Source organism: Thunnus albacares, chromosome 9 (genome assembly GCF_914725855.1).
Source record: "Thunnus albacares chromosome 9, fThuAlb1.1, whole genome shotgun sequence".
In the NCBI taxonomy this organism is placed as follows: Eukaryota; Metazoa; Chordata; class Actinopteri; order Scombriformes; family Scombridae; genus Thunnus; species Thunnus albacares.
In genome coordinates, this window is record NC_058114.1 from 7,215,550 (window position 1) to 7,241,416 (window position 25,867).

Here is a 25,867-nt window from a genome sequence, read left to right on the forward strand (position 1 = left end):
TTTGGACTACTGACAGTTGTGACATCCCAAGTGTTTTTGTTGGGTCGACTACAGTATGTTGTTTTTTTTTTTTTTTTTTTTTTTTTTAAAGGATCGTTCTGGTTGGTTGATGTGCAATATGTTTTGTATGCAGGTAGTTCTTAAATAAACTTGATCTTCCATGTAGATCTAAAACTGAACAACGTGTGGCTTTCTGAAGGACATTGTACAAATACAGTGAACAAAAAAAAAAAAAGGTGCTCTGTTGTGGTCTGCAGAATTTTTTATTTTTCACGATAAGTGGAAATAATCCCCAAAACATATCACAGCATTTTACAGAACTCTTACAGGACACCGTTTTCAAACCAAAAGGATGATATTCAAAAGTTCCTGTTGAGTAGAAAACCACCTTAAGGCAATAATTCCCACATAGCACTCATAATTTAACTACAATATGACATAACAATGAGGTTAAGTTCCAGGAACAATGTGTACAGTGTGATTTATTTGAGAACAATCAGTTAGAAAACTCCTGGTGTTCGCTCAAGTCAGTCAGTGCAACAGCTTGAATAAGAGCGGTGTGAAATCATTGGGTTCATCGACATCTTTACTTCTATTTCTTTGCCTGGCCTTCTATCAGATCCTTCGCTTCATTTATCTTCGCTGCTAGGTAGGGAGATCCACCTGTGAGATTACACACACACACACACACACACACAACAACAGGTTAAATTTCATTACCTTTCGCTAAACTACAAAACTCAGTCTTTGTAATCATACTGGATGCATGCTTCACTGCCCCCTTTAAAAGCTACTGAAAGACACAGCTGCACCCCTCACCATACTTTCTTTATGAAGTACACTCTGGAGTTTGAGCAGCAAGATGTGTCTAACCAGGAAGGTAAAGTTTGTACCAAAGTAGATAAAGGGAGTGTATGGTAGATAGACTTACCTCTATCTGGGTGGTTTAGGATCATCAGTTTCCTGTGGGCTTCTCTGATCTTATTCCTGTTGGCTGTGGGACTGGAGGAAGGAGCAATAGATCAGTTATTAGTGAATTATTATTGTAATTAGTAGTAGCCCTGTTTTCTGCTATAGTTGAATGAGGGAGGGAATAGCAGCACAGGACCGAAATTCTTGAGTCTACGTCACTCTGGAGGTGCAGAGTGAAGGAGGGTGAAGGGAGATACTAGTGTGACAAGAGTGTCAACATACCTGATACCTAAAACCAGCGCAGCTTCTCTCTTGTTCATCTTTGTTTCAAATCCACCTTTATAGTAACCTCCTCCAAAACTCTGCAACAACAAACACAGATGACCACGAATCAGAAGCGATCCGCTAACACCAGTACACAACTCGGATGTGACAAGAAATGTAGGTTCGGAGGAATGTGAGATGACTGGTGAATTACTGAAGAGAACAGTAAAGACAAGCTGCTTGAATCTCTGGTGTATTCTAACAAATTGCTTTTTGAATGTAAAGCTGGAGATAAAGACGTATCTTGTGTTGTTTGAGTAATTAAAACACATTTATGACTGCTATTTAGAGAGATAGTGAATGTGATAGTATGAATGTTTCCTTCTGTCCTTCTTACCGCCGTGGGGAAGCTCTGAAGGGCCTGTTTCACCTGAGGCTCCATCTGCTTGAAGGCCTGCATGGCATAGCGACCTGGTGGGTAAAGGAGGATAAATCCACATTTAATTAGCTGATAGACATAGTTGCCAAATTGTCTCTACTGACATTTTCATTTTAATGCAGATGCTGTATGTTGGGACTATATGTTAGTGGTAAGGTTGGGTGATATGGTTTAATTCAGTATCATGATATTCATACTTTTTTTTACAATATCAGTATATATAGTACATTTCAGAAAATGTATGCAAAATTTACATTTTAAGTAGTCCAACTGATGTTCAATGTAATGAACTGCATTCCTCTGTCATTACATCAGACAATACTCTTCACATCATTCATTTCAACAACATAAATAAGGAAATAACTGCTAATATATCATCATGATATGATTCTACTGAAAGTTATTGGTATTAAGACTTATGACTATGTTCTAGAAAACTATTGAAAGTTAATTTTTGTGATGGACTGCTGGTAGATTTCTTTGCTATAATGATAACTGTGTGTTTGTTTTACATGCTGTAGTCTGTAACACTAATATGACAGGTTTTGTCAATGTTTGGCGTGTTCTGGTTTACAGTTTTTCCTTCCAAATTTGTCCTTTTCTTGTATTTCTTTTACTCTCCATATTTTATGCCTTTATTACAATTTTTATCTCCACTGGGCGTAAGTTGGTGGAGATAAATTAACATAACTGACATCTATAGGATAGTCTGGTCTCATCTTGAACCAGAGCATCTGCTGATTAATTTAATAGTTGGCAACTAATTGCTTAATTGACTAATCGGTGCAGCTCTACTTTGCTTTGCTCTCTTAAATTTCTCATATCTGAGAAGCATTTCTTGCTGTTAAATTCTCATTTAGACTCATTACCTCAAGTCAGACAGTGTCAACACATTAGACACAATTTTGGCCCGGTTGTGCCAACTTGATGAACACGGCTGGGGATTCTCTATCAAGGCGATTAACCAACCTGTCAGCATGTCAGTTACATCATGAAGTTCTTAAGTTAGCTTTTACAGGAGTTGCTTACCTGCAAATCCGGCTGCAGCCAGAGCCAGCCCCACTGCCACCATGGAACTGGCCTAAAGAGACAGAGGCAGGAAGTAAGAATCAGAAAAAATCCCTGATAACTTAACTCCTAGCTGCCTGACACTTCACCTCCATATCTCATTCAAATTCATACTGTGCATACTGTGTCTTTGTCTGTCCTGCACTGTGTAGCTGTACATAGATTTTATTTTTTAATTAACTATACATACATATATATCCTGTTAATACACAGACACACACAAGGACAGTGACATCACGTCCGTTGTACAAATACAATGAAAAAATGGTGCTCTGTTACTGTCTGCAGAACTTTTTATTCTTCACCGCTAAGAGTAAAAAAGTTCCTAGGGACACATTTCTCTCATTTTACAATAAATGCATCCATCAAACTCTTAACATTCATCAAGCTAAAAAAAGAGAATGGGACACTGTTTTCATACCAAAAGGCTGCTGTTTAAATTCCTGTTGAGTAGAAAACAACCTTAGGGCAATAAGCAAGCACAAAGTCTTTATACTTGTATTTATATTGTGCTTTTTTGCACACATACTGTTTTTATCATGTCAGTATGCATGCATAGTCTTTATACTTATATTTATATTCTGTTTTTTTGCACACACATCGTTTTTATCATGTCAATATGCATGCAAATAGTATTTATACATATATTTATATTCTGCTTTTTTGCACACTCATAGTTTTTATCATGCATGCACACAGTCCACCCCCAATACACAGAATATTTGTAAATTACAGTCTCTCTCTTTCTTACACTGTTATGTTTATTGATGTTCATTTCTTTTTCTGATAAAATCTGGACCACACTGAATTCCTTGTACTTTGCGAATGAATCTCATTTGTGTCCCTGAGTGTTGCAGCAATGTAAACAAATGCACACTACTACCTAAACTGTAGCAGACTACAAAACACAAAGCGGATTCAGACGAGCTACGTTGATTTCAGTCCCCTATTGTGGCTCATGTAGCGTGTTAACGTTGGTTAGCTGGCTAATAAAAGTCAAACATTAGCTTCAGTTTAGTCACGTCGTGTCATTCGGTCATGCACATTTCAGCAGAGCTAAAGTTAGCTTAGCCATTTAGCCTTAACGTTATCGAAGTTTACATCCAAGTCGTGAGTGTGAACCGTTTTAACACAGCCCTTCTAGTCAGTAAGTAACAAACCAGACCTACCATGTCTTTGAATTATGCTCCGTTACTATTAAAATCAGGATATTAACTTTTGACCTCTCATGTTTTCACCGCTCTGACGTTCATATGTTTGTGCCGGAAATGGTGCACATCTGTCGTAAAACCTTGACACACGTTGTTCCCTTTTACGATCAAACTGTCAAACCGACTGAAAACAACTCAAAAGACAAGAATGTTAGCTTAATCCAACTATTTAATTTTTTTTTTTTTCAAATTCCATATACATAAAATGATTGACATTAGAAAACCAAACTTCCTCAATCTCATTTTAATTTATATTGAGCTCTATTACAACTCTCTGATCAAGCTTTTTTTTTTTTTTTTTAGCTTGAAAGTCGCCTCCTAATTTTTTTATTTTATTATTTTTTTTAACATTGAGAGCATGATAGAAACCAAGCTGCAACCACTGGGGCTGAAAAATGAAGCCAATGCGGAAGTGCCAAAAACTCCAGTTCCTTAAAGGGACACTTGACACTTGTTCCAAAAGCGAGTCAATCTCCATAAACCCCCATATTAAAATGCCCAACTTTACAGCAGAAATAAACATGTTTACAGCCCGGTACAAAAAAACCCAGATTTGGTCTCTATAGGACACCCGTTTAAATTTTATTAAGGCTTAAACTTATGCATAATTAAGTGCCTGGCCGCTTTGAGTGACAGGTGGGTGCTACACGGCGACAACGTTGGTTACGTAACGTAACCATGGCGTATAGTAGTATAGGCGTCGCCGTGGCCGTCGCTATTTCAATGTGTTTTCAGTTCATGTAAGTTAATTATAACATTTTGGTCGCCTTTGGTCGGTTGTACTAAAATACCCTCTAAGGAGTCGGACGTCCCGAGTGTTTCCGGTAAGTGCATTTTTGTTTAAATGGTTTTAAGCCTGTTTTTCGATAGCGAAAATTACCATCAGCATCATCACAGTTAACCATAGACCGTAAGTTAAATGCACCGTGCTAACCGAGCTAGCAGGTAGCGTTAGGGTCAGCTCCATCCTCTCGTTCAAATATGGTAATCTCTGGCCATGAATGTATTATAAGATAATACATCCGTGCTTCTGGCTCCAAAAGTCCAAGATGGCGACGGTCAAAATGCAAACTGGAGGAATCAAAACGGGAGTCCACAAACCAATGGGTGATGTCATGGTGGCTACGTTTATTATTTTTAACAGTCAATGATACAATCAGGCACATAAATAATAATAACAAAACACTAAAAATAGGGCTATCTCAAATTAACTTAAACATATCTAGTAATGAAAACAACTTAAGAGCTTTCTTGTCTTTTAATAAGTTTCAGTGCTTATTCAAGAGTTTTAGCTCATTCTTCCAATGGTTCAAACTTGGTTTAGTCTTAAAGTATCTAAAAAAAACTTACACCAATAACACCATAATATTGAGAACAAAGACCAAGTTGTTGTTTTCAAAAAAAAAAACTAAACCTGACTGTCTTCACTGTCAAGGGTGACTGACTCTCTAGTCAAGCTGCAAAATAAAAAAGCAACAAAGAACCAAACAAATTTTTAAAACATATGAAATTATTTACTAATGTCACTTGATTTTTAATCTGCACCCCTTTATTTATTTATTTTTCCCTCCTCCAATGTATTAGTTTGTCTTTATTGAATGTAACTTGTTACTTGTTTATATGTTGCTGTCGTTAGGCTACTAAAAGACTTTATTTTGTTATTCATTATTTTTATTCTTTATTATTTTTTGGTTCATTTTTAGTTAATTTTAACTCATATTCATTCATTCAAGAGTTTGCTGGTCCAACTAATGAATACAGGTGGAAGTTTGAAGTTGACATGAACTTGAAATTTGAATTTGCCTTGCTGTGGTAATTCAACAACCTTGTTTTAATTCCTTTTACTTAATGGTGTCGACTTGAACGCTAACATTTTGCTTGCTGTGGGTTTCTGGAGGTCAATTTAAATGCTAATTAATGTAATGCTACCTCACATTCACAGATATACTCTGCCTGTATGTAATTTAGTTGTAATTTAAACAAAGCCACCATGCATTAGACTGTTAATGGTAATATTTACTACACTAACTACATCAAAGGGGTGGATATAACTTCTCTCACATGAGCTGGAAACGCATTTATGCCCTCTTGTGCTAGCTTGATAGTTGATGTTGGAATGAAACTACTGCAGCTAAGAGGAAATCAAAGCTACAGCTAGTAAATTAACTTTACTTAAGTTACTTAAGTAAGGAATCTGAGTACTTCTTCCTCCACTGCTGTTGTGTAATGCTTTTGATTTTTTTTTTTTTTGTCACAGGAACAAGAGGGGAGCTGCAAGGAATACTCTGAAAGGTTGAAAGGGTTGTGTAGGTGAGTGGTTGGCTGATTTTAACTTTTTGTCTGTCTACCAATGTGTATGTCTCCATATTTTTTTCCCCATTAAAACTATAAAAGGGTCCTGGTTTCCTCACCTGTATGCTTTACAAAATAAAAAATATCACACAACTTTTTATATTTAAAGGAATATGTGATATTTTCGCAGTAGCATATAATTTCCATGATTCTGAATGACGTCAGTGTTATTGATACTGTTGTTTATATTGGTCCATGAGGTTTACCTGGTATACTGTGACTGATTCTTGTTGTAGATGCAGAGGACAACAACAAAAACACTCCTGATGAAATTGCTTCACTTTCAGCTCAAGTGATCTTCAGGCTTTTCTGAGACTTACTAAGTTACTCTGCACTTTGCCGGGTAAAACTTGGAATCCATTCAAATTTGGACTGATGCAATAAGACATGTCCTTTACTCAGCAAAGGTATTCAAATTACACCTAAAACCTGCTTTTTGGAACAGACTTTCCTCCCTTCAGTCATGATAAAGTTTGAGAAAAGCACAAACATATTGTCAAATGTGTCTGATTGTATCCATTCAAGATTGTGTAGTAATTTTAACATTTAAATGGATCATCAACATTTTTAAACTTTATCATTTTAAGCAGTTATTTCCTGATAAGGATAAGCTGACCAGTACTAGTCACCATTTCTGTTACCTTCTACACACTGCGCTCCACGTACATTAAATGTTGTGAAATTATCACAAACAAGGTTTAGCATCACACAATACGTTAGTACTGTTGATACAGCACTATATGGCACTTTGTAAGCGATGACAACTCTAATATGGGGGCGCCTGTGGTGCAGGAGGTGGAGCAGGTCGACCACTAATCACAGGGTTGGCGGTCTGATCCTCAGCTCCTTTCTTACCACATGTTGAAGTGTCCTTGGATAAAACACTGAACCCAAAATTGCTCCCGATGGTCAGGCCAGCAGCACCTTGCATTGTAGTTTGCTTCCATCGGTGTGTGTGTGTGTGAATGGGTGAATAAGTGGCAAATTGTAAAGCACTTTAGATAAAGGAGTGATATGAATGCAGCCATTTAGCCAAACCCCTGGTTTTACTTAGCTACATGCTAGGCTAAAATCTGTTACCTGTGGTCGGCCTGGGCATGTGTCACTCAGAAAACAGTCAGCCAATCAGAAGAGAGGGGCATCGAGACACAAAACAGCTTGTTCTTCATAGAGATCCAGAGAGAAGCTCAAGAGAGGAGATTTAAAACTATATTGAGATGCTATTTAGTACTTAGAACTACAAAAATATCTTCTCATAGATGTCAAGACTTCAAATAAAACATCAGAAAACTGTAACATATGGGACCTTTAACACCCTTATTTGATGGTGATACAACACAGGACCCAAATACATACGTTTTAGGTTCTTGAAAGTTGACAAAAAGCCACATAACCTATGTGATCCAGTATAGATTTACTGTACTGGGAACACTGGCAGAATTTTCTTTTGTTTTATGATAAATATAAAGCTGAATATGGGACTAATGGTCTTGATGAGATGGATGGTCTTGGTAGGTCTATGTCTTGGCATTCTTGGGCATTAAATCCTAGACATGTGGGTATCAGATCTTAGATATTTGTTGCATAAACTATACATGCTTTGTCCAAGCTCAGTTTGATAAGCAAAAGTTTCAAGATCTTATGATATAACTTTCTTCAACAGCATTTGAATGTATTTCAATTTCAAGTCCTGATATAAGGTACACATTAAAATACAGTCATTGGCATTCTGTTGAAACAATATGACATTTAAAAAAACCTTCACTCTTAAACCAAATTAAGACCAGTTTTATGTCTCGACATCTTTTGGCCTTCGAATCACCACATCAGCGCTTGCTGGGAAGGAATGAACATTTCAAAGCTACGTCCTAAAAGATTATAAAGAATCTATTCAATGGAGCAGTTGTAACCTTGATGGCTAGCCAGGCTTACAGGATGGAACTAAAACTGACAGTAATGAAGCTGATGAGAGAGAACAAACTCTGAAAGTGTAGCAGCTGTAGTGTAATGTTAGTTGTCAAGGGCGCAGTTTGCATCTTGACTTTTTGTTGTACTTTGAGGACAAGATAGTTCCACTTTAGCATCTTCTACCTAAAGTTAGTAAATGGCCAGCAAACATTACATCAGGTTGTTTCTTATCTTTTCTAGTCTTTTGTTTTATTACATGCAGTTACATAGTGTCGCGACTAATGGTGATTTTCATTATCGATGTGTGCCACAGTGATATAAAACAGTGAAAAATGCCAAACCCTCACATTTGAGAAGCTCGGATTGTTGCTCGATAAGTAATTATCATAGCACAGCACACAGAGGGAGGCCTTTCATCTGTAGTGAACTTCTTTAAATGGCACATATACAAGAAGTGTTTGCTGGTGAAACAGCGTGTTGTGGATACAGCAGAGTGTAACACACACCAGCAGGCCTCTGGATAAAACAATAGCCGTATGCTCCGGTGGCATCCAGCTAACAGGCAGCTCACAGCCCACAGGGAAACCAGAGCCTGCAGCTAGAGCGTCTCATATAGAGGCTCCCTGGCTCGGAGCGATGGCTAGTTATAAGAACGAAGATGCTGTGAACATCTGCAGGCTGTCTGTAGGGAGCAATTTAAAACCGAACGTGCCCCGCCGCGTCTCTCTCCTACCATTGGACCGAAACATGACAGCAGCTAACACAATGGGACAGTGAAGGGCCTAATTATTGCCCCTATCATTTGCATAATTACAATGTTTTTCCGAGGCAGGGGCAGTATAGAAATTGTAAATTGTAGTGGACCTGCTGTCTCTCCTTAGTGGAAGTCATATTTAAATGGAGAGAGAGCCTGTTCATGCTAGCCAGGCAGCCAGGCTCAGGCAAGAGGTCCCAATCAGCCAGCCTCACAGACTGCTCATTCAATAGGATTTAAAAAGCCAACTGTGTGGAGAAATGAGAGTTTTGCCCCCCAAATCATATGGAATTACAGTGCTGGTTGCATATGAGGGGAGCCAGTGGCAGGCACAAAAGCCCACAGGAAGCAGCTATTTCTGTGTGTTTTATTAACCCAACCAAGCAATTTAATTCTTTTGTTCAGGGGAGTTCTACTTCATTGATTAACAAAAGCAGGGATATAATTTTTTCAGCCCCTTTTGAAAAGCCTGAAATGTCAAGCCTTTTAAAGGAGATTATTCTGCCTGTGTGCGATGAATAGAGCCCAGAGTAACCTTTTGTCTACAATTAAATATTCCAGCATAAATATAAAAGAAAATCAGAGATGGGGAAGATTGAGTCAGGAGAGATTGGAGAGGTAGATCCTCTGCCCGATAGTGGCAACAGCCTGGCTCTAATTAGATATGCCAGGCGGGCTGTGAGCAGTCACTCTCCACAGCACGCCGAGAGAGGAGGCAGCCTGAGAGAGGAGGACAGAGGAAACCTATCTGCTCATCTGTCTGTCCAGCGCCTTCCTCTGGGCATCCGCAAAGGTATTTCAAGAGACTTTGTTTTGTTTTGTTTTCTACCGTTATTTGTTTTCCCCGACATTTTTTTTGCCCGCCGGAGAGGGAGAGTCTAAAAGGCAATGCCTTCTGGGAACTGCATAAACAGAGACGGATGAATATAAAAAAAAAAAAAAAAAAAAGTTGTGAGATTGTTTATGATGCTGAGGAGTGATTAGGAATGATAATAAGTTACTTTAGGGACTGAGAGGGTTTTATTCTACTCTGAAGGTAGACTTGGAGGCTGTCTGGAGGTGATGAAAGGGGATGATATTAAGTTTTGATGCATGCAGCGCTGCATTTGATTGTGTTTTGTGAGTTGCAGTTGGACTTTGCATTTGTATTGTGCACTGAGGAGGCTGAAACGTACGTGGACAGAGGTGACCAGCATGCTTTGATATGAAAAGTGAGCTTTTGCACTTTTGTCTTCAATAACATTTATCTGATGATAAAAAGTTTTTCCATTAGTTGATGAGGAGTTGTGGTGACTCAGTAACTGAGGATTCGCTCATTGTCAGGTGTTTGGTGAAGCTGTCGTCATTCCTGTTCGCAAGGATTACGAAACACTTTCCCTTTAATTTAAGAGCAAACAAGTGATGGAAGTAATAAAACCCTTGAAGTCTGTCCTGCTGGTCTAATGTGAATAAAATGAGCACTAGTTTGTGTCAGTCAGGTTTTTGATGGACGGTGCTGTGACCTCTTGTCGGTGGATTATTTTCCTGACCAATCATTTCTGGAGTGAATTAATGAGAACGACTCGTTTCTGCCAATAGGCGAAGTGCTCCTGTTGGCTTTTTGACACATGCTCATACTTTCTTTACCACCTTTGACATGTTTAGGGAATTCTTTTCAGTCTTGAGCATTTATTTTATTTATTTATACAGCTTTTTTCTTTTAAAATGATGATTTATGAAGTCATATTTTCATCAGTTTACACCATCTTTTCTGGATTCTTAAGACGCTGACTGATCTGGTTACATAAGTGTAGCAGTGAGCTTTTTTACCTCGTCATACAAACAATTACTTCCAAATTTTTAAGTGTTGCTCTTCAAGGAAGTAAAAACACACATACATGATATGTGAAGTGTCTGTGAAAGAAACAATATGGACTCCAACTGTTTAATTCTGATGTTGTGACTGAAGGTGAAAGATGAAGAGCAGTTTTGTTGTTGTTGAGAAAGAATGAACATCATCTTGTGCTCTTATCTGCACATTACAGGCAACGTCAATGAACAGTATTTAAAACTCTTTCTGGAGTGACTATTTTGTCTCCTGTAGCCTCAAAAGTGCTGACATCAGTGATATGTTAGTCACCATGAGCATCTTTTTCCACATGTGAAAGAGTACATTTTATATTTGATCTTGCAGGAGGCAAAAACATTATCATCAACATTAGAGAGCTGCCTAAAAGCTGAAACAAAGACATTATGATAAACATTTAATTAAACAAAAACAAAACAATATATTTCTGCTTACTTCATATATATATATGATGTTGAACAATGTCAAAAATTGTATGTTTCTTTTTTAAATTTATATTTGAATCTGTCAAATCTGATTGGCACTTGATGTTTACTGATGCTTGAGTTTAGCTCTTGGTGTCGACAGTTGATGATGATGCTCAGGACATCTTTTTATTCACATGTCTAGACATTTGGTGGATGCCTTTATTGAAGAGCAGTGTACAGGTGCATCACTGTACTTGTTATGACAGATTAACCTGCAGTAGGAGGGATGGTAACCAGACTCTGGTTGTTTGGCTAATGGAAGCAACAGGCCCTCAGTAGTTCTCCTCTGCTGGGCCAACAAGATTCTCCAATCTTTTCTTTAAAACTGGTTCAAAAGTTACTTTTCGGTCCCAGTTACCTGCAAGGCAAGACAGATAAACTGGAGGAATTGTTGGTGACTGTGTGAAACAGAGTGGAGTATATTGGCAATTAGAGTTGCAACAATTAGTTGATTAATCGATCAGTAGATCGACTGAAAATGAATCATTTTGAGTGATTCTTTAAAGGTGCAGTGTGTAGTATTTAGTGGCATCTAGCAGTGAGGTTACAGATGGCAACCAACAGAATACCCCTCCTCCTCCCCTCCAATCATGTAGGAGAACCTACGGTGGCCGTGAAAGGCCCTCTCTAGAGTCAGTGTTTGGTTTGTCTGTTCTGAGCTACTCTAGAAACATGGCGATGCAACATGGCGGCCTCCGTGGAAGGGGACCCGCTGCCTATATGGATATAAAGGGCTCATTCTAAGGTAACAAAAACACAATGATTCTTATTTTCATGGGATTATACACTAATTAAAACATACTTATGAACATTATATTCCATTTCTGCAAAGCGCATTCTGCTAGATGCCACTAAATTCTACACACTGCACCTTTTAAGAAGAAATGTCAAAATGATCTGGTTCCAGCATCTTAAATGTGAGTATTTCCTGGATTGTTTTGTTGTCTGTACTGAACATCTTTGAGTTGTGGACTGTTGGTCGAAGCAAAACAAAACATTTTAGGAGGCATCTTGGGCTTTCTGACATCTTATGGACTAAGCAACTACTAAAAGATTAATCAATAATGAAAATAATTGTTAGTTGCAGCTTATGTGGCGATATCATGACATCAATGAAATCATTTTAGTCTAGTTTACTCTGTTTAATGCAAGTTTATCTCTCTATATAAAGAAAGGAATCTCTGTCTGTATGTTTGTTTGTCCTTCGCATATTTTCCATTCATCCGATCTACTTCTTACCTGGACAGCGCCACTCTGGTGTTGCAACCCACTCTGTGGTCAGAGATGGGATTACACCCGTGGTGCTAAGAACTAACTTAAAGAATGAAAAGTTTAGAGTGTTAAGCTCCTTGGGATTGAATTTCACCTTAGAAGTACCCCCCAAATATTTAGTCTCTATCAGCCCTGAGCAACAATTTAAAACAATACAAACTCTGTACAGTCATACTATACTTTTATATTTGAGACACACTGTTAAAACTACACATTAGAATGATTTCAACTGCAATGAAGGTTTCTGTGTGTCTGTTTTTGTTTGGCTTCAATAGATGAACAATGAACTCTTGGTAATACAACTTGAGGGTATTTATTTCTATCAGTAAAACATTTAGGAAGAATGTTGCACAACACATTTTTTATTCGAGGCTCGTTATTTAATCAAACCCTCTCTTGAGTAATTCTCTGTCGATTTTATCGGATTCAGCCTTAAAGCCTCGTCTTTAAAACGTTACTCAATAAATCTAGTTCCAGAGGTTTTTGATCTTACACCACTGAGTGCTGATAAACAGGAAGTCTCTCAGACAGACTGGGTGTCTTAATGTCATCAAACAGCAGCACTCAAAATGTGATATTTTTGTTTTTTCATATAAGAAAACCAGCTCACATCATCTCATACATACAGCATTCACGTCACTGGCAAATTACAATGGCCTGCAAATTCTAATACATACAAAAATCCATATTGTTAAATCATACAATGTGTTTAATGGCATTTTTGAGTGTCATTTGGGAGTTACTGCATTAGGTCCCATTTTGGACAGATGCCCCTCTCAACAGTATGTTTAGAGGCGTCTGAGACATATACATGAAATCACAAAGTCTCTGGTTTGAATCCAGACAGGGATCATGTCCTCCACCATCTCGTCGCAATTTCTATTAACTTTAGCTTTTAATAACTTTTAACTTTAACATTAACCTTAACCAGACACTATCAAATAAAGGTTAAAATGCCCCAAACAATGTCTTGGATTGGAATCTGTCAATGTTTGGACTTGAGATTCATGTTCCTTCCAATGGATTTCAGTGATATTTTGAACCTAAATTCTTGATTTAACATTTGATCCACTGAAATATAATGCTGTTTGATGCTTTAACCCCAACTTTATCATACCCAAACCATCCTACTACTCTCCCCGTCAGCTACCATAGTAACCATTTAACCTAAACCCAGCTTTAACCCAGTGACCCCATTCTCAGCCTGTACTTCATCTTCATCCTTAACTCTGAACCGAAGTGCTGATCCTAAACCAAGCACACCACAAAAGCATCAAAACGTCACTCACTTCGGTGGGGTTTCTTCATCTGTTACCGTGTGTTGGTCCTCGTAAGTATAGAAACACGACAGCAGTGATACACACAGGGGCCGTGCGTGCACAATAACACACATACATAAATCTAATGTCACCTCTATTTCCAGCAGCCTGTGCCGTCCCGGGGGGCTTTATCAGAGCTTTGGAGGGCTGATTGGAGGAGACGGCGGTAATGACTGCAGGTCGCGGGGTCGCAACCCTGTTATGATAACTAAACTCAGAGGTCAAATGCCTAAACGGCTGTCTGCTCTGTCTGCTTACGATGCCTGATAACAGCAGATGAATATTTGCTTTGTTATTTTAGCTGTTTAAATCAAAATCTATTCATAAGTGGAATTTGTTTTTTTTGCTCAGCTTCAATGCCAAACATCAACCAACCAATACATACAATACATCATTTCATTTTTTTTGTTCAATTTAGCTGAAAATATCCAGTTTTATTTGAGTTTTTGCTTTAGTTGGAGGGGTATTTTGGGTAGGGGGTAACCTTTATAAACCTTTACTAAAGTTTAGTTTGAGGTTGTGATAATAACCTTCATTATCCTGCACACCTCTGGAAGTTTTTGTTAAAGGTAGCAGTACTTAAGTGCATTTACAGAGTTAAATGACATCCAAGAACACAAAACTGAAAGACTTCGTATTTCTCCACTAGAATTTTATTCACGGCGAGACAATTTGGAAACGGCATTCAGACTTTCACACTGGGAAATATAATGAACAGAAAGCATTTAATACAATATATGAGATATTAAAAATCAAAATAATAAAAAGAAATATGGGTAAGGAAGACACTCATGACCTCAGTATTTCTAAATAACTGTAGTTCGTTAGATGCTGCTGAGAAGGAGACCGAAGACCTATACAATGTGACATATGAGGAAGCTTCTTCAAAATGTAGTTGGCAACCAGGGATACAGACAGAATTTGTTGGATAACTGTTTATTCCTTTTGGCGTCGGAGTATGTTTTTTTACATTCCCCCAGACAGACATGCAAACAGTCAAACATGCAGACGGGCAGGTTGGTGGTCTTACCTACAGACTGACTTCTACAGACAGTCACAGCACATGTATAAATCTGGCATAATGCTGATTTTTTACTTTCCCCCCAAAGAGGACTGCTAGCTTGGCAGAAAGGAAACAAGAATTATTCAATCAAACAGCTCTCCTTCCATATCCAGATTTGACTCCAGCCGCATAAAGCTGGTCGCATAATCCTTTTATCAAACCCTCCGATGGAATACTCTTATTGGAAATACCCAGAGAGAGAAATAATATTAAGGTCATTTCTATCTCTAGTTTATTTTCTCCTTTAAAAAAAAAAAAAAAAAAAAAATCTTCACCCCCTGCTTTCCGTTTTTATCTTGAGACAATAATTACTTCAGGTTTGCGGATGGAGACCTAACTGCTGATTATGAATGTTCTCTGACCACTGAGGGAATCTCTGCCCTCATCAGTAATAACAGAATCAAATTGTCCTCATATATATATATATATATATATATATATATATATAAAAAAACAGCATCTCTGGGAAAGTGTGTTCATACTGCACTGTGGTTAGCCTCGGTCAGGCAGGTTGGAGGGAAAATGTAGCGTGGGATGGCTGGTGATGATGGCTGGTTGTACTAATATCTCTAAAGCGGTAGATATGGAAGCTGTGAGAGCTGCTGTTCTGCCCTGTCAGCGTTTTACAGCTTTATATCTCTGCTCTCCGAAGCTCTGTGTGTGTGTGTCTGAGTGCGCGGCGGTGTGTGGGGGGGGGTTTAGGTTGATGTGTGCAGCCTGTGAATTTGTTGTATTAAAACAATATCCCCTGTGGTAGTGAATTAATAAACAAGCCTTTTACCTTCAAATGAGTTCAGGTGCGTTCGGTTTTCCTCTCAATTTCAACAACTGCATTAACTTAAAACCTGAAGTGTGGAACTTTTGTCTCCCCTCTCTGGCAGTGAGAGGAATTACAAAAACAGTGTCAACGCTTACTTGCGTCGTAGGCTCCGCTGTCCGTCACTGCTGTTGCGGCTGTAAAATGGTAGATAAATTGTTTTGAGCTTCACAACCCTCTCGAAATGACTCGTTTCCCTATCAGAATCTTATCCATTCAGTCTGATAACATTTGGAAAGTCTAGAAGAGTTGCTCGATTAAATTATTTTCTCCTCATTAAAGTTAGCGGAGGGCTAAACACATGCTCTATGGTCACAGAAAACAACAGAGCAATTTCCAAATAGGTGTTATTTGGATAAACTGACCACATACTGGGAATCTAAATGGTACAAATTACAGCAGCTTTTAGCCTTTCATGTTAGATTTGCCAGGGAAATTACATCATGTTTGGCATCCCGACCATCCCGACCGGTGCTCGTGATTGGTTTGCCTTCGTCAGATTGCAAGGCAAACCGGTCTATGCCGGTTGAGGTAACTACTGGTTCGCCAGAGCGGGAATGTCACCACAGACACCAGATCTAAAAACTCTGCTTACTGCGAAGTACAGACAGATTTATTCAAGATTCAAGATTTAGTTTATTGTCATTTTTTTGTGTATTTGAATACACAAAAAAACAAAATGCTGTTTCTCCCAGCCCACAGCAGTGCAACAACAGAAAGGATAACGATATACATATATATATATATAAAAATTCCCTTTAAAAATGATAAAAACATTCCAAGAGAAAGAAACAAAAAAAACCAAAAAAGAACGAGTAGTTAGCAGCACGATGCATTTAAGTGCATTTAGACAGAAAAGTACATGTCTCAGTTCGATGTGGACAGCTCTGGCATGTCAACGAGCGACCAGCACTGATGGGGGAGTTATAATATTATATAATCCATTTTACTGTCCAGAGAACATTAGGCAACATGATTGTTGGAACTGCTGGTTTGTATGGGTTAGTAATAAACTTAATCAGCGATGTGTTAACTTGTTTGGCAAGGGCTTGAATGTAACAGATGTTCATTTATATGTAAAAGTCCAAAACTCTTTAAGCTGTAATGTTTTTATCTGTTAGATGTTCACATAATTCAGTGACGTGTTTTTTAAGGAAAAATAAAGGGAGTTTTGCTAAATAAAGCTGTACATACTTAATGTGGCTTAAACATTTGTGTGATCCAGCATTTTAAACCAGAATAAACCTCCCGCTCTTAAATCCCACCCTTATCATCCCTCGGATGATGCCATCTAGGTTATCTCCAGGTTAGGGACAACAAATTTATAATGAATCCTCATCAGCTGGGGGCTGTGGTGAATGAAAGATGTGGACATCTACCAAACACAGTGTAATAAAAGACGCTATCAAGTTGCACTATGGGAAATGTAGTCGTCAGTGTTTTTGAGTTTGATTTATACTAAAGTCAGGAATTTTGAGCCTCAGCTGCTTTCATTTTTCACGGTTCTTTTTTTTTTTTTCGTCTTTTTTAGTCCAATTTAATGGAGCTGCAACATTAATCATTGCTGTAGTATATCAAGTAACACCAGCATTATCCTTTTAAGTAACACAAGAAAAAGAAAAATAATGGCCCTCCACACTTCTGTAAGGTTTGCTCTCTGTCACAAATCACAAGTTTAGTTATTGTACCGTGCTGTTGTATGTTTTGATTGTGGGGGACTATGGATGCAAATTAGCTTTGAGCTAACTCCGGTGCAGTGCATCTTTAATGTTTAAAACTGCACATTGTCCCAATCAACAAATCAAATCAAACAACCTGTCATAACTCTCCTCTTGAAAGGCTGTTTCTTACTGACAGTGACTTCAAAATTAGGGACAATCATGAACACTGTTTACTCAAGTATGAGCACACAATAAAAGATGTTAGCAATATACCACACTGCTGTGGCACAGAATAAATCTTACAGCATCAATCCTAATTTTTAATATCAAAGACTTCATTACAGCTCCAATAAACTGAACAAATTGCTGGTGTCAGACAGGTGTAACATCCTGTTCTTTCACTCTTTGCTATGCAAGTGGCTTATTGGCGTTGTCCCAGTTATTCACTTCTGAGCTGTGGAACAATCAACAGCCGCTCAGCGTGTGATTCACTTTCACTTTACATAAGACAGAAAGAAAAACAGCGAGGAGGCTGCAGTACAATCGAAATCGACAATGATTGAAATTCTGTCTGCGAAAGAACGACGGACATATCTAACGGCTACCATTTCATCACGCTGATGGAATGACACAGCCTACGACCTGGACTCCACTGGTCTGGTCAGTGGATCCAGGAATTATCTGACTCCTCTCCATTAGTGTCTCTGACCAGAGTGGTCATGCCAGGTCTTAGAGCACCTTTTCATCCAGGTGGACTGTAGTGTGTGTGTGATTATTCTGGTAATGGGATAACAAGTCATAGTTCACTCTGTACAAGCTATGCTGCTGCTGCTGCTGCTGCGTGTGTGTGTGTGTGTGTGTGTGTGTTTAGAGAGACGGCAAGAGAGCTGTGTGTGTCTATAGACCTATAATTATCCTCCTGAGGAAAACAAGTGCAGAGTGAGTGGTCCATTGTGGAAACAGGATTATAGCCTGTGAGAGAACAGAACGGTCTACGCTTTGTGTTGGCTAATGTTTTCGAGTTCAATCTGAGCCGTTTGATTGGAGCTGAATGTATTTGTGTATGTGTGTGTGTGTGTGTTATCAAATCTAGTGGTCAGAGTGTTTCTCGTTTTATTAATCCCCTTCCTGTCCATTCTGCTGAATATGTGACTTTGTCGCCATGTGGAATGTGGCTTAGTGTCGGCCCAGGGCAGGTGGTTATTAATATGACAACACACACGTGCAAGAAAACACACTCTTTCTTTCACAATCGAACACCTCATTTAGTTTGTTTTGATCAAGGTGTGCGACCCAGAGAGAGAGTGTTAGGTACAGAGACAAGGAGAGCGAAAGAAAGAAAGAGAAAAGGAAGGCAGGCAGGCTTTTCTTTCTCAGAGTTCCCCCCGTGTCAGTTGTGTAAGAAAGCCGCCAAACCAATAATTTTGTCAAGTTCTTTTTTTAGCGGAGCGGCTGAAGCATCTTTGGATTGCCACATGTATAAAGGCAGCCCATATAAAGCCATTCACAGCACTGAATGAACACGCCATCTGTGGGGCTTTCTTATTTCCTCTTCTCTTTTCTTCCCCTCCTTTTTCAAGCCTTGTAATCAAATTTGAGCAAAATCAAATGGCGGGAGGATAGAGGGAGAGCAGTGGGGGGGGGGGAGAGGAGGGTTCAATGAAAGTACCTTTTGTTGGTCTGAAACGAGCAAGTAATTTACAAAATGCCCTCCCTTTGTGCAGGGGGCTAAGGGAAGAAAGAAATCAGTAGCTTTTAGAAGCTAGGCCTTGTGCTGCGACAGGCAAGATAATGAAAGCCGTCTTGTGTTTGTGGGCTAGAGAGCATCTCAAAGGCAGACCGGGCCCTGGCTCAGGGTTAGCTCGGCTGCTGAAAAAAAAAAAAAAAAAAAACACAACACTCTCCTCTGTATGTGCGTGTATGTGTGTGTGTTTGTGTGTTTGGCAAAGAGCGGCAAAACAGGACGGCGGTGCCCGGCTACTCTTGGCAGAGACACTCCGAGGAACAGACAGAGTTGTCGTTGCTGAGGAGAGAAGAGGGATGAAAGAATGGTTTCACTGACGCCCGAGGGCTTCTGATCTCTCCTTACCTGTCGTGCCGTTGCAGGTGGGTCCGGCCGGCCTCGCTTTCAGAGGTGCGACACCTCCGTAGGAGTCTGGAGAAAAGATGAAAACGCAGGGATCATTGTGTTGGAAGGATTACGAGGGGGCAGGAAGAGGATTTCAGCAGACTGTTTTCATCCTCTGCTCTTCTGTTTGCACGTCTCGGAGTAAAGCACCTGAACGCTGAAGGATGCTCAGCGTTTACCTGCACGGATCTGCTGGATTATCAAACCTACCTGAGTGACACCTGGGCAGACCGCTGTGGTGGATTACAGGTCAGATCATTTGGAATAACAGCAAACCGACTTGTTGACTCAGAATAACTAAAGTAACTAAATATGATAAACAGACACTTCATGCCACCTTGAAGCAGGTCATTTGCTGAGCTCACCTGAGATGTTGTCAGAGCAACGACAATTTGTTACATGCAGAGTGCGCTATGTGAGGTCGAGTTATGTTGTTGTAAATCAGTGGCAGTACTTTTTGGAATTGTAATGGTTTTAAATGAGCTCTGACAACATGTCGTTAAAGTTTATTTAGATGTCCGTTGTGTCTGTGTCTGGCCTGCAGACTAGTTCCTGGTTTACAGTGGATGGACTGCTACCTGAAGTCTCTTCCTGCGGTGCACAGACTGGTGAGTTATTACAGATATTACACATATATATTGTTTCTTTTACACACACTCTTTCAGTCTACTTTTATCGATATCTCTTTCACGCTATCTGTTGCTAAATCTCACTTGTTTCTCTGTGTATCTCTTATATAACTTACAGTCATTTGCTCTCCCCTGCTTACTTATTGTACATCTCATATGCAATCTGAAACGTCAGCATTAAATTAAGGTAGCTGCAGTAGAAGATTTGTCTTGTTACTTGAAATCAAGAATGAAATTGATATATTTTAAAATTTTGGTTTGCTTTCTTACACAATATGTGTATGTGTTAATAGTTTTGATGCTTTCCTTGCTTGGTAGTGTAAAACCTTTTACTCTTTATACCTGTTTTTTTTTTAATTCTTACAGTTATATAGTTTTTTTTTTAATTCGGAGATGTTTGTGCAACAGGAACACTACTCTGTGATGGAGTTTGTCTTTCTTGGCTACACAACTGGAGGTGGGAATCATTTTCATCACAGTTAAACAGCCAAAGGCAATAAATGTGTCAGCAGGATCAAATTTATTCCAACTTGGCAAATGATGTCACATGTCACATGTGGTGCTACAACAGTGTGAGCCTCTTAAATATCTATCTAATATCAGTATTTCTGCAGTACTTGTAAGATATTATTCACAGATGCCAGCAAAATGCAAAGCTTGCTTGTTGTCATATTTTGTTTAGGTCAGCATCATGATCGAGAACGTCTCGTGACTTGTTGTGACGTGTGCCTGTAATGAAACAGAGTGTTACAGTCACAGTACGGTTTTTACTTCCTGTACCGTGTGGCCCCGACAGACTATTCAGAACTGCATGAATATTTTCTTAAAAGTTGTCAAGTCACTCATGGGAGAGCTTTAGGTGCTGTTCTTGGTAAAATTGAGTTGCCAGCAAGATGGAGGAAACAAACATTTTTTTCCTTGTGGCTTATCATCAGTTTTACCTTCTCACTCACATCTCAAGATGTTGTTTTTATTACTTGGTCCTCTTTGCTATTTGGTGACATATTTTCATTATCAAAGAGCATGTGAAATGTAGATGCCACTTTTACACATTTCAGTAAAGCTACAGTGTATTATTGGAGCCAAAAAATGAACAGGAACTTCATGCAGACACCTTCTCGCAGGGTTGCTGAAAACTGTTCTGGGATGCAGGAAATCCCTAACTGAAGAAGAGGTGGACTAAAGAAGTAAAGAGGTTTTTTCATCTAAAAGTGAGGATTGTGGTCTTTTTTATGACAAAACCACATTGCTTATGATGATACTGCCTCAACATGTGATTTCTTCTATAACACACTTCAAACTGACCTGGAAATAAGAGCATTAATTACTTAATCAACTGGGTTTGCCGACTGACAGTGAAGTAGTCACTGAGTTTGTAGCACTTTTTTGTTTTAAATATTATGTCTAATAGTACATCTCTGTGAATGTAGGGCTTAAAGATGGTAATCAGAAATTTGTCCATATCTCAGTAAAATCATCAAGGATGCTTTCATAGTGGTCTGTTGGTTGGTTGATCCGTCCACCATGGTCCAGACTGAAATATCTAAACAGTTACTGGATGGATTGCTACATGAGGACACCTTCTAATAACTTTGGTGAGTTTTCCCTCTTTAGGGGAAATATTTCAACATCTACTTAATGGATTGGCACCAAATTTTTATAAATCCATGCATGGTTCCCAGACAATGTATTCTAATGACATTGGAGATACTCTGACCTGTACAATTGTTTGGTTATCACTAAAAACCTGCCTAACTAATGTTATTCCCATCAGGCTGACTTGTGCTTTGTGTTTAGTACTACTTAGCAAATGGTAGCATGCTAACATGCTTAACTAAAATGATACCCGGTAAACATGCTACTACATTGTGAGCATGTTAGCATGCTGATGTTAGCATTCAGCTCAAAGCACCGCTGTGCTTAAGTTCAGCCTGACAGAGATGTAGTCTTGTTTATTGTCTATGGAGCAGCTCCAGGATTTTTTATTTAGATGTCACTACAACTCTCCTGTTGAGGTTACGGAGAGACAGGGTCAAATTCACAAATGAAAACTAAGCAGGACAACATGTTTACAAGCATCAATGCACTACAAAGTGTCCTAAAATACAAAAATAATAAATGTCGACTTCAAGCCCCCAGGAGCAGCGTTGAGCTGTGAGGCCAGTTTGACATAGTGGCCAAATCGTGTAATTACAACTTTTGGGTCTGTCACGTGATGCACACTGGCCCAAAAAGCAATTTTTTATCACACACAATCATTGGAAAAGGAGCAGCTGTAAAACAGTGAATACATTTTTCTGAGCATCATAATCCCCACATAACGATTCATTGTACTATCAGAATTTGATCCACTGGGTCCGATAACATTTGAAAAGTTTAGAAGAGACGCACAATTAAATTATTTTATCCTCATTCAGCTGGAAGCTAGCTGGTTTGGTCAGTGGAAGTCTCTAGTGTGCATGCACTATAGGCCCAACAATCAGGAAGCGTGAGCAACATCTGGATACTTTCTTACTGTAACAGTGGGAAGTCAATTTTTTGGCTTCATGCGCCACTGAGCAACTCTCATAGAATGACTGCACCCTATCTTTGAGTCTGGTATCCAGTTCCTCTTAATACATCCATTGTCATCTTAGAGTGACTTATCACACTTACAGCATGGACACTTATCAGAGCAATGAACGTGAAAGCTGTGTTTAAAAGTAGCTTATGTCGTGGCCACGTAACCTTTTTCTGATTGACAGGCAGGTGTCGGTTATTTATTTATACCGGGTGGTCTAATAAGAGTAGAATCACTCTTTTGCATGGGTGCTCTGTTTACAAAGGACAAGAAAAAGTGTTGCAAAGCAAAAACAAACATTATGACAGCTGTTAAAATGTAAAATGAAAAGAAGATAGGGATATAATGGTAACAGTAAATCAGCAGCAAACACATTTTGACTGCAAAAATAAGGGATAAAAACTTAATTCAGATTTGACCATAACAGGTACAGGTGTGGTTAAATGGTGGATATTTAATCAGCCAAAGAAATCAGTTGTTCCAGTTTCAAATCCTGTCATCTGACTGGAGCAAAACATTCAATAATGGCATAAACATTCAAAGATTTGTCTGTACTGCAGAAGGGATTTAAGATACATGGACCGTTTTCCTAAAAAGGGCGTTATATATATATATATATATATATATAAAGTAAAGTACATCAGGTAATCAGAGCAACAATATCTCTGCTTGATGCTGCTTTAACTCTCACTGAAATGGACACATTAAGATTTTAAAACATTGCGTAAGTACAATGTGAACACAGCCAACCTTGTTTTCTGTCGGTAAGTGGCCGCGGTGTAAGCATGATAATATACTCTATTCAATTCAGTTTTATTTATATTGCACCAAATCACAACAAAAGTTATCTCAGGGCACTTTTCACATAGAGCAGGTCTAGACTGTACTCTTTAACTCTGAGCTGTCCTGGTGTATAGTTGAAAATAATGAACTCATCCTAGGAAACGGCGCTCCGCTTTGTGACGTCGTGATCATCTTCGCCGCCGCCTTGTTAGTTATTTTTTGCACATCAGGACACCTCAGAGTGTATTATTACTTACAAGTTTGTGGTCAGTTTAACCCAGAGTTGTGTTAGTTTCACCAGTGAGTTAACTGGTAATGTATTGTTGCTATGGTTACCTGCAGTAGAAAAGCAGCTTATCAGATTTAAGTTTGAGTATGATTTTAAGACATACCTGAGCTATAAAAGCTATAGGAATATAATTGTATTTTATGTTAGATATTCCCTTTTTCTAATATATGGACATACAGCACATCTTCATGCGCTCCATGTTGGGGAAGCTGATCTCATATTACTTGTGTTTACTCAGTCATCTATCAGGAAAGTTTCCCTCCTCCTCTGTTTTTTATTTTTTTTATTCAGGCAACAATAAACAAGCGAGCCACATTCAAATGAGCTGATTTCTCTGTTGGCATATTGAAATGTCAGAATTTGCACTGGAACAAATACGCTGGTTAAAATTCAATTGGAACAGATTTGGGTAATGAGCTATCTTGGTGTTGCCACACACTAACAGGCAGGGTCCCGGTCTGTCTGGAGGGTTACAGTCACTTAGTCACACGGCATGCATCGCTGCTTTGATTGTTACCAACAAACCGCTCAACCCCTCGCTCCCCAAACCAGGTGTGTGTGTGTGTGTGTGTGTGAGAGAGAGAGAAAGAGTGAGAGAGGGAAACAGACAGGGATGCATCACTTTCTCATTTTTTTTAAAATCATATACAATCACATTGCAAACCCTTGCAGTATTTCAACCGTATTTATTCAGTATATTTTAACAACAATTCTTGTTTAAGAGCTAAAAACAATTTTGAACATGTAGAAAAAGTTTATTTATGTTTATTTCAATTTTTAGCTTTTTAAATTTGTCCTTTTCATACATTCAACTTCCAAAATGAGAATCTGAAGGATCGTACTGTATCTCTTGCACTAACACAACCACATCCTAATAAAAACAACACACCATATGCTCTATTTAAAAAAAAAAAAAAAAAAAAAGGAGCTTCCCGTTTACTGTACCGTTCTTGCATTAAAGACTTTTCTTGACTTTATTTTTTATACATTTATCAGTAATAATAGAGTAATAGTTCTTTGAAAGAAACATTAGTTTAATGTACTGTTCAAAAGTTACTTAGTCATGTCATTTATTGTTTCATGCACATACCAGGTGCCCGGCTCATGTGGACCATTACAGTGGACAAAGAACTGGCTTCTGTCCAAAGCTCGACAATAAAATCACTCACAAAAAAGGTTCCTTCCTAAAAACACAGAAAAGGTTTTTCAATAATTATCCAACCAGAAGAAGTGATCGGAAACATTTTACTAGACCAGCATCTAGAGCTGCAACAATTAGTGGATGGACAGGAAATTAATCTGGAACTATTTTCATCCTTTCAGTCATTTTTTTTTTTTTAAGCACAAATTTCAAATATTTGTTTGTTTTCAGCTCCTCAAATGTGATGATTTAGTACCTTTCTTTGTTTAAAGACCATAACATTTGACTCTTGAAAGTTATAACAGCATTTTCACTATTTTCTGATTTTTTTTTTTTTATTGACACAATTTTTAGTTAGTTAGTTGCAGTCCTATAATAATCAATAAAACGTGACATAACATAAACATAACACATAACAAATAAAGCTTTTTCTCTTCAGGGAGACCTTAAAACCTGCCTGTTAATAAAGCTAACGGTTTTCATGAGACTATATGTCGATACAACAACAGACTATATTTCCTTACAGTGTACATCGGAAACTATTTGTAATAAATGTTTTTTTTTTAATCATTTTTTATAAGCTAGTGACCTCTTTGTTTCCTAACTAGCATTTCCTCATTTATCATTTCATCGAATATCACAAAAAGATCAAATGGGCATTCATGCAGCTATTGGACCAGTAAACATCAAGCATGACTGACAGTATCAAAATAAACATCATCTTACTTTTCACCCCGCTCAGTGTCACACATTATTTTGAATTTGACCATAGCGGCGACGTCTCTATTAAATCTCATGGGTTATTAATCTCTGCTAGGTTAGCAGTGTGATGTGACCCGTACAGCTCCCCGAGGACCCTTTAATAACCACTAATGGGCTGTTAAAGTGGTGGGCGGGGTCTACGCCGCTCAGGACTGGATGGTCGGGTCTCACCATCAATTAAAGCTCATCGAACAGGAGAGGCCGAGGGCTGATTTCATCTGT

The 25,867-nt window shown here is 38.6% G+C and overlaps 1 protein-coding gene and 1 long non-coding RNA gene across 3 annotated transcripts in view; one reads left to right on the forward strand and one right to left on the reverse strand.

The window, feature by feature from the left end:
• Positions 1 to 244: 244 nt before the first annotated feature.
• Positions 245 to 3,975, reverse strand: dnajc19 (DnaJ (Hsp40) homolog, subfamily C, member 19). Its single transcript, XM_044360967.1, has 6 exons — positions 3,853 to 3,975; positions 2,645 to 2,696; positions 1,574 to 1,647; positions 1,195 to 1,274; positions 932 to 1,002; positions 245 to 663 (listed from the first exon to the last, which is right to left on the reverse strand). Exons 1-6 carry the CDS (start codon positions 3,853 to 3,855, stop codon positions 593 to 595), a joined length of 351 nt encoding a protein of 116 aa, XP_044216902.1. The 5' UTR covers positions 3,856 to 3,975; the 3' UTR covers positions 245 to 592.
• A 573-nt stretch (positions 3,976 to 4,548) lies between these two features.
• Positions 4,549 to 25,867, forward strand: part of LOC122988625 — a 189,276-nt gene continuing 167,957 nt past the window's right edge. Inside the window, exons 1-4 of one of the 2 annotated variants that reach the window (XR_006404846.1) lie at positions 4,549 to 4,718; positions 6,152 to 6,204; positions 19,460 to 19,730; positions 20,026 to 20,089. This is a non-coding gene — a long non-coding RNA (uncharacterized LOC122988625). The remainder of the gene's footprint in view (positions 4,719 to 6,151; positions 6,205 to 19,459; positions 19,731 to 20,025; positions 20,090 to 25,867) is intronic. The other variant, XR_006404847.1, reaches the window with a different exon arrangement.